Genomic DNA, 9,684 nt, shown 5'->3' with positions numbered 1-9,684 from the left:
GAACCCCTCCCGCTGTCGCCCGGGCAGGAAGAGGCGGGGGCGAGGGAGCGCCCTCTGGCGGGCGCTGCGGGAGCGGCAGCGGCCGCGCTGAGCGCGCGGAGCGGGCACCGGGCTGCAGAGGCAATGGACGGGGCACGGTGAGTGCCCGCAACGAGCGCTCTGCGGCCTCCTGTCCCCCGAACAGGCGGGGTGTAGTCCCTTGTCCTTTGAACACAGCGCTCCGTGGCCTCCTGTCCCCGGAACAGGACCAGAGTCACTGAGGTTGGAAAAGAACCTTTGAGTCCAGCTGTTAACCCAGCTCTAAACCACGTCCGTACGCGTCACATCCACACATTTCTCTGAACACTGTCAGGAGTGGTGAGGCCACCACTCCCCTGGGCAGCCTGTTGAACCAGGTAAACCCAGCCATGGGATTCATCTTAGTGCTATGATTTGATTAGTAATTAACAAAGACAAAGGGTTCAGTAAAGAAAAACAGAACAGAAATATATTTAAGTTGTTAACCTTTTGTAATACTGCTTGATGAGACAAATACCGTAACAGTTTTCAAAATAAAAGAACTGGGGCATATCTTTATCCCAGTGACAAAACAGAGACTGAAAATGAAAATATTTCTTCTATCATTTTATGTATAATTTAATTTTCTTTTTTTAATTTTTTTTTTTCTGTCCAGTGACATACCATTCATTTTGCCTATTTCGTAAAATTTGGTTTCTGGTAATTCTTTATAGATGGCTTGATGCAAAACAGTAATTAATAAATCTTCCTATTTATTTGCCTAATATGCTACCATATGGACCTCAGATTCCACTTTACTTGTTTGGCAGCCATGCACATTCTTTGACTGCCTGTTTTAATCCTGCCTTTAAGTCTCAACATAAATAAAGATAATCCATCCAGAATCTCTTTTCTTCATCTTCTTCCATGTTTAACTTTGTATTTTTATTCTCAATGAGCCAAGCGTACAGACCTACATTTTACAGCCTTGAATGTCATTTTTGCTGAGAACTGTAAGTGTTAACCACCAAATTGTATTGAATGTCATATAGCATTTGGCTATTTCATTTCTCTTATGTAAGGCAGAGAGAACGGCACGAAGCCCTCTATAAAACATCTATGCTTATTAACAATGTTTAATTAGCTAGATGAATATAGTTGAGTTCAGAACATGGCCTAACTCATTGCCACACAAATGGGAAGCAAGCACGTGTTGTGTTTTGGGATATGTTTTTCTTCGATTTGTTGAGTGTTGGAGGCAAAAAGCCTCTAAAGATGACATCAGAAGTCATCCAACAGCTTACAGTAGCAATGAGAGGATTATGAGCTAATGTAATCTTTTCAAGTCACTAACACACATAATAGACAAGATGCTCAGAAGTGATGTGACTGCCTTGCAAGTGATATAATCTCCAAATTAAAATGGAAATTTTAAGATAGAGACCAAAGAGGTATCAAGAAAATCCCACCTTTTGAAGTTATAGTGGAGAAAAGAAGGGGCTGAAGTAAAGAAATGCTGAGTATCTCATCTTCAGTAATCCTTTACGGATTTATCAGTTTCCAGTGTGAATTTAGGTAGCTGCTAGGAACATCTTCATTCTGCAAAGTGCAGCATCCAAGTCAGGAGTGTGTAGCTATGAGCTCTAATTGATCTGCAAGCATGTATCTCAGTGATTTGAGTGAAATAACAGTTTTAGAATCACGGTGTTGCATGTGATTAAAAATCTGATCATCTTAGTTTGATTTTGAAACTTGAAAATAAAAAGAATTTTTAATGTCACACAGTATTGTCCATGGTATCTAAAGTGGAAATAAAACATGAATTGTATTTTACTGCTATTAAGTCTACTTTTATGGCACTCTGATGGGACAGACTAAGTGAAATCTCTTTGGATCAGTAACATTCCTGTTGAATTCATTTGGCTAGAACTTCACTCCATGACTTCTACTGTGCTTCCATAGTAAAGAATAAAATTTTTCTCATCTCCAGATGTATACACAAATTCTTTAAAATATTTCCAGCAGTGGAGTTTCTCTCTTTAAAGTTTGCAACTTACTGGTTAAATAGCAATGCTTTTTACAAAACCACAATTTTTTTTACAAAGGTGCAGCTTGTTTCTCTTTGATCTTGTCCCATGATAAAACAATCAAGCTTCATATACATACAATGGAAAATGCTAAAATTCTTGGATACCAGAAGAGTGTTCTTGAATGCAGAGAGAAACATCACAGTGCAAATTTGATGTCCTGTATCAATACAGATTCTGCAAGAGGCAGTACAGCTTGAACAGTCAAATCAAAACAAAACAAAAGAATGTGCAGGATCTTCCTTTTCACCACAGCTAACGCTTGCTTGGAATTAGCTTTGAGTAAGGCTGATCCAGCCTGGCTTGTGGCTGGAGTGGGCCTTTCAGTAGTTTAGTTTGCATCTGCACCGACGGAGGGGAAAAGATAATAAATAATAAAATAAAATAAATTGCATTCTTTGTTAACTTAAAGACTTGTACAGAACTTGAAATCCCACATATTTTTCCCTTAAAGAGGAAAAATGGAGACAGGTATTTCTTGAATACAACTTTGTTCATTTCCAAAGGATGTTTACAATGATTTCTCCCCCCCCACCATGCTCTTAGGAGGACTATTTTGCTTCGAGCACAGGTTTGTCTTTTCCTCTGCGTAATATTTCCTATAGGGCTGGTTTCCATTCACTTTCTAAGGTCATGCTTTTGTGGCCATATTTGAGGCGCTGGCTGTGGGTTTGTGATTTCTTCTCTTTTGCATGCACATACAGACACACACAACCTAAACATAACTGTTGCATTTGGTATGAGAAACTCTGTAGGTGCCTGTACCATCTGGCCAAGCCACAACAGTGCACAGTTGCATGTGGCCTGGCTCCTGGGTGGCATTTTTGCATTGTTTCAGCCATCGCTAGACAAAGAGGCATTTTAATTGCGTCTTCAATGAGCCTGAACAGGAGACAGCTACCAAGAGCTTCACTGGGAAAGGGGGACTGCCCAGCCCCCAGTACTGCAATGTAGAGAAGCAAAGCGAGGAGGGGGACCCAAGCTAAGGTGCTCTCTTAATTAAGTAATGTTAAATTCCGTGGCCATTTTCTCCCTAAGCAGCAGCTGTCTCAGCTGCCAGCTGCTCTCGCTTTTCTGCAGCTGCTCTCTGACCCATGAGACATCGCTGACCTCCCCTTTCGCCCTCTTTGCTGCCCTCACGTACTCCCAGCCTTGCATCACTTTGGAGGAGTTGGGAGGACAGCAGTGGACATAAATCAAGCATCATGACTGGGCTATAAAATTCGTGACTCATGTGCCTCTGTGTGCGTTGGTCTGTAACACAGGGGGACAGGCAGACAGAAAGGGATGTGAAAAGCCTGACAGAGAAAAAAGACCTCTGCTCCGGTAGGGTCACAGCAAAGGTCAGTGAACTTCCCCGGTGAGAATGAGTGTGCCACCAGATAATGGGAAATGGCAGTGGATGGACCTCCAGGAGGCAGGAGTCGGTTCATTTTGTAAATCAGAACATCAAGGCCAAATTGGAAAACAAAAGCATTGAAATACCACAGAAACCACATAATTTTTACTATGGGGATGATGATGTAGGGCTGTTTAAAAACTATTTCAACAGCAAATCCTAGGCAAAAATCTTTCAGGGATTGTTATTCTAGGCTGATCTGCTGTTGCAGTCTGTGCTCTTTCCAAAGACTGCAGAGCATAATTACGCAAGTTTGCAAATTCCTCAATTAGGGGGCTTGCTGTTCTTTAAATTACACATATATTTAAATTGTTTAATTAATACATGCATCCTTGGCTTCCCTAAGTGAGCAGGGAAACAGCATGCCATTAATTTGCAGTTCAGAAATACAGCAAATAAATGAAACCGAATAACAAAAGGAACCCTGTCTACTAGTTAGAGCAGGAGTCCTCTTTTTTCCCTTACATGCTTCCTTGTTGACCACTACAAAATGAGCACAAGCGTATACTGACATTGTCTCAGTAAGGATGAAAGACAAAAATAGGAATAAATTGTGAATTTATACTCAGATATGAATTTGAATGTGAATTAGATGCTCATAAAATTTAGTAAAGTATCCTAAATTATTAATAACGATTGTTCTGAAATCTCATCAAGAAGCAGATGATGACATTTGAGCAGGAGACACTGAAAATAGATCAGCCAGTATATTTTGGGATTTTTATACCGTGTCAGTGACGACAGGTACTTGCAAACCCTGCTTAACCAGGTAAACGATGTCTGCAACTCCTTAGGGTTCTTCAAACGGAACAAAGAGACGACTGAAGTGTCTGAAGGTACTCGTCCTGCTTTGCTTGATAGCTTGGTTTGTTGGTGGCTTGGAAAAGCAGCAGTGATTTTTCACAGTACAATACCTGCTAGTGATATGGGTCATTAAGGAGTGATTCTGCACATTCAGTAACATTTTGCTTTAAGAAGGTTAAAATAAGCACTTAAAGATGTGTCCTTTAAGGATATTTCATTATGTTGGTTGGCAGCTGGTTGCCTATCTTCAGAAGTTGGACATGAATACTGTCACAGCATGAGCTGCATGAATCAGAACACCGCTATTTTCACTTGTTTAAGAAAATAGTTATTGCATTCTTTGTGTTTTGCAGGCATCCTAGAAACATTCCTAATTTGCTCTGACAGTGAATTCATGCTTTCTACAAATGGTAGGCTGATACAAGTACTTATCAGTACTGGAGAAATGAAGGTGAGAACTGTCAGAAACACAGATGTCCACGTGCAGATGTACACTTCAGTAATAGCATGGCATCAAATTCCTTCAGTTAATTTGCCATGCTAAGTGAAACTGGTTATCACACAGCAAACCTGGATCATACATTTTATCTGTTGCCCTTGTCCTATAGTCAGTGGGGCTACTTAGCCACTTTTTGCCAATTAACACTATCATAATGCATCAAGTAGATTAGATTTATATGAATACACTTATTCTGAAAAAATAGGATGTATGCTTTTCTGTTCTGGGAAAACAGAAATCTTCACCTAACCCCTAAGCTTAGGAGATAAAGAATTTTTAAATTATTATTTTTCTTTATTAAGATGGAGACAGAAGGCCACGGGGAGTAAGACAGTTGCAGAAAATACTGAGATTGTAGTTTGGATTTTGAATCACACTTTCTGGGGAGTCATCCTGGCATTCCTGGATGCCAGGAAATCAGAATATTTTGTGCAGTAATATCAGAATAAGGATTGGTATAGTTTAATTGAAGTTAATGACACTGAAGGAGAAAGACAGACAGAATCTCATCCCGCAAAGTTTTAACTGAAATCATAGTCTGTACTTGCCAGCAGTGGGGAGACAGCTGAAATTTAAACAAGGAGTGGGATCCTGGTACAAATGGCTGGATCTTGCAGATATGTGCTCTGAAGTGTTTTGCAGCTATTCCCCCACGCAATAGGCATCTCCCCATGCTCTTTCTGAAATCAACTGCTTATTGACATGAAACAGTAAAAAGCACCTTGCACTGACATTAAGTTAGAGATGTTTTAGTACATAGAATAGTGATCATTCCTTTGTGATACTGTTGAGCCTGCACCTGAAATCCTGTGGTCAATTCTGAGCCCCTCAATGCAAGAAGGACATTGAGGTGCTGGAGCATGTCCAGATAAGGGCAGTGGAGCTGGGGAGGGGTCTGGAGCACAACTCTGGTGAGAGGCAGCTGAGGGTGTTTAGCCTGGTGAAAAGGAAGCTCAGGGAGGATCTTATTTTTCTCTACAACTGCCTGAAAGGAGGCTGTAAGCCATGTAGGGATTGATCTCTTCTCCAGATATCAGTGACAGGACAAGAGGAAATGGCCTCAGGTTGTGCCAGAGGAGGTTTAGATTGGCTATTAGGAAAAAGTTCTTCATGGAAAGGGTTGTAAAGCATTAGAACAGGCTGCCCAGGGAGGTGGTAGAATCACCATCCCTGGAAGTGTTCCAAAAAACGTGGATATGGCAGTTGAGGACGTGGTTTGGTGGTGAACACGGCAGTGGTGCATTGTTGACAGTTGGACTTGATCTTAAAGGTCTATTCCAACCTTAACAACTCTGTGATTCTACATTGACTCTAGGTTTGACAATACCCAGAGAACATAAGCGCAGTCATCTTTACAGGCAAAAGTAGTATCTTTTCTCACTCTCTAACCTATGCAAATAGGAGAAATATAATATGTGCATTAATCACATTTATTTTTATGACAGATCATTGGTTTCTAATCTTTTCTTTCCAGGAAGACAATCAGCATCCTTCATGTGACAATGCCACCTTGACTCTGCAGCCTATTTTTCTAATTTTAGTTACTGCCTTACTGAATATTGATTTTGTGATGGTTTTACCTGGGCTAAAAATAGTGCAAAAGAATTGTTATAAACCACACAGACAGACCTACATACCACAGCCCAGGCTCCACAAAAAAGAAGATACGCTTGAAAAATTTCTTGTACAGCCTCTCAGATGAAAACTACGGGAAGTTCTTCATGGAATCCATTAGGGTTGGAGGGGACCTCTGGGGATAATTCAGGGCAACCCCCTTGCCAAGGCAGGGTCACCCAGACACAGGAGTGTCCAGGTGGGTCTGGAATACCTCCAGAGAGGGAGAGTCCATGACCTCCCCGGGCAGCCTGTTCCAGTGCTATGCCACCCTCATTGCAAAGATCTTCCTCATGTTGAGGCGAAACTTATTGTCCTTTAGTTTATGGCCGTAAACTCCTCATCCCGTCCCTGACCACCACGGGAAAGAGCCTGGCACCATCCCCTTGACACCCACCTTTGAGACATTTATGAGATCCCTTCTCAGTCCTCTGTTCTCTGGGCTAAATAGGCTAAGCGCTCTCTTTACTGTGAGGGTGGCGAGGCGCTGGCATGCGTCGTCCAGGGAAGCTGTGGCTGGCCCATCACTGCGAGCGTTCAAGGCCGGCTTGGATGCGGCTTTGAACCCCCGGAGCCTCGTCCCTACCCCCGGACCCTCGTCCCTTTCCCCCTCCCCCCGTCCCTCTCCCCCTCCCTCCGTCCCTCCGTCCCTCCCTCCCTCCGTCCTGCTCTCCCCGCCCGCCCCAGCCGGCGGCAGCTCCGGGCGGCGGCTCCTCCCCCGTGGCCGCCCGGCAGCATGGCGGCGGCGGTGGAGACCCGCCGAGTGTGCGAGACCGCCGGCTGCAGCAGCGAGGCCAAGCTGCAGTGCCCCACCTGCCTCAAGCTGGGCATCCAGGGCTCCTACTTCTGCTCCCAGGTGAGGTTCCCCGCGGCCCAGCCCCTCGCTCGGCGCTCCAGGCGTGCGGCGGGCGCAGGATCCAGCTCCCCGAGCCGGCTCCCGGCCGCCCGGGCCCGGCCCGGGGTGCCCGGCTCTGCCTCTCTGCCCGCCCGCTCCCGGCCGGCCTGGGGCCGCAGCGCTCGGCCAGGGACCCCGCACCAAGTTCGCCCTCGGTTCCTCGGTTGTTGGAGCCGGGGGAGCCGGGCTGGCGGCCCCGGGCGGGGCGGGAGCTCCATTTCTCCTCGTGGCCGCGGGCGATGCGGGACCTCAGCGGCACCAAAGCGCAGCCGGAGCGTTCGTGAGAGGGTGCACGGATGTTCCTCTGCCTGAAGGTGTGGGTGGTCCGTGTTCTCCCCTTAAAAATAAAGGCTTAGTGGGACAAAGTGAGGACGTGCTCATCAAATTCCAGCGGGTGCGTTTCTCTGCCGGCGTCAGCTCTGGAGTTGCTCGGCTTGGATAGACACCGGGAGACTTGTTGCTCTGAAAACAGATTTTCTTTAAGTTACGAGTTTCTGTGAAAATTATTTGATACGCTTCCATTTTTAAAAAAATTATTTCCTTTTTGTTCCTAACTTTTTTTTTTTTCCAGTATGTCCTTTGATGTTCTGCTCTGAGGGTGCCAAACAGGAAGGTTCAGGTTAGGCCACATGTCATAGAGCAGTCAGCTCCCACGAATAAATGTGAGAATCGAACGTGTTCTGTAGGCCACAGTGGTAACAGACTGTGGTCCTCCCATAAAAAGAACTGTCTGATGACTGTTGAGTGTGCTTTTTGTTTGTGGGATTTTTTTGTTTTGTTTTGGCTTTTTTTTTTAATTAACTTTAAAATGTGCATGAAAATACATAGCCTAATCTTTTGAACTTTTTGTATGTGAAATTTTGTCAAAATCAGTGAGGACATTCATGTTTAGTTCAGAGATTAACACTGGCTTTCCTAGTCTCAATTGTAATTCAGAGTAAAGTCTCCGAACTTTTGTAGATAGACATAAGAAAATAATTCAGTCACTTCAGATAGATGAGCTTATTAACTCTGAAGATATTTTTTGTGGTTTAGGATGTAAGCTGATTGTTACGGTTTGCATAGGACTAGGGAAAAATTCCCCACGTGCTTGTGACACACCCACTGCACAGTTTCTGGTACTTTCCCCTGAAGTCTCTGTGCCCTGTGCTGGGAGTTGATGCCAAATTAGAGCAACTGCAACTCAGAATTGTTGTGAGAAGTGTGTATCTCTAGTTCCCACATGGTGCTTGTGATAAACTTCTAGGATTTGCTCTGTGTTTTACTGTGTGTTTTGACACGTCTAATATAAAACTCATCATAAATGCATCATTGGTATATATAAATATTAGTTGGTGATGTTAAAACCGTTTGTTAAGAGAACAAAGAGGCCAATGTGAAGAGTTCCAGTTACATCTTCACTCCCCTTCTTCCAGTCTCTTAACCCAGCTAATTCTGTATAGGATGCAGAGATTCTTGTTTTCTATATACTAAGTTTAATTATTTTGAAATATTGCTATTACTATTTTATTATATATTTTATATTATATTATATGTAATTATATATATATAATTATAATATGTTTAGTTATATTAATATGCTGCTGTTGTTAGGTAAAAGGGGAATTACTGGAAATACTTCCTGGCTTGTTAAAATAGGCTGCTGGATAACTGGCTACATGCTTGTAAAGCTGTCCTGCCTAGAAAGTGAAATGCTGAACTGGGAATCCCAGTTATCTCATTTCTGAGCGACTTGGGGCATGTTGTGCCTTGCTGTCCCAATCAGGAATGTGGGTAAGCACACTGAAGGTGCTTCAGATGTTTTGGGGCAAGGTGTTGCAGAGAAGAACATTACTGATAGCCTGATGTGACAGCCTGTTTTAAAGACATGCAGGAAATGCTATGCACTGAGAGAAGAGTCCCCATGTTCATCCTGTAGATGATGTAGTTCATCCCTGCTGTGTGGAGCCCAGCATGGAGCTGTCCTGAGGCTCCAGCTCTCCTCACCAGCTGGTGTGTGCCGTGGAGGAGCTGCTGCGGTCCTGCCCCGGTGTCTGGCAAGCACTGTCAGGAGGGTAGGTGAGGTGCTGCTGACAGCCTGGCTGCCTCTTCAAATAAACACATGGCAGGTGAAGGACTATTGTTTTCTCCGAACTGCCAGCAAGTTTCAGCTGACAGTAGTGGACTGGTTAGCATTGGTGAAACTTTTCTGTTCTCTCTTTGGTGGTTTTCTTTCAATTCTGGTCTTACATGCATAAATAACTCCTACATAAGCTAGTGAGGACCTAGGATGTTATTCCACCTCACAGCACAGCTTGTGTTGTAGCTGGCTTGGTGCTATTCCCTCTGTCTAAGGATGCGTGCTTCTACCCTTTCCCTTAGGCTGTCCCTGATTCCTTGGTGGGCCACT

The 9,684-nt window shown here is 43.9% G+C and overlaps 1 protein-coding gene and 1 long non-coding RNA gene across 3 annotated transcripts in view; one reads left to right on the top strand and one right to left on the bottom strand.

The window, feature by feature from the left end:
• Positions 1-4,012: 4,012 nt before the first annotated feature.
• Positions 4,013-6,882, bottom strand: LOC147653099 (uncharacterized). The gene is made up of 2 exons (XR_015286706.1): positions 6,798-6,882; positions 4,013-6,175 (listed from the first exon to the last, which is right to left on the bottom strand). It is a non-coding gene; the product is annotated as an uncharacterized LOC147653099 (long non-coding RNA).
• METAP1 (methionyl aminopeptidase 1) overlaps positions 6,602-9,684 on the top strand; it is a 27,518-nt gene continuing 24,435 nt past the window's right edge. Inside the window, exon 1 of one of the 2 annotated variants that reach the window (XM_086888404.1) lies at positions 6,602-7,256. In XM_086888404.1, coding sequence (XP_086744530.1) covers positions 7,137-7,256 — 120 coding nt within the window. In that variant the 5' untranslated portion in view covers positions 6,602-7,136. Of the gene's footprint in view, positions 7,257-7,576; positions 7,610-9,684 lie in introns of those variants that run through there. The other variant, XM_023927025.2, reaches the window with a different exon arrangement.

The sequence above is a fragment of the Cyanistes caeruleus genome, chromosome 5 (assembly GCF_971803275.1).
Source record: "Cyanistes caeruleus chromosome 5, bCyaCae1.hap1.1, whole genome shotgun sequence".
Lineage (NCBI taxonomy): Eukaryota > Metazoa > Chordata > Aves > Passeriformes > Paridae > Cyanistes > Cyanistes caeruleus.
This window is presented reverse-complemented; position numbering and strand designations above follow the sequence as displayed.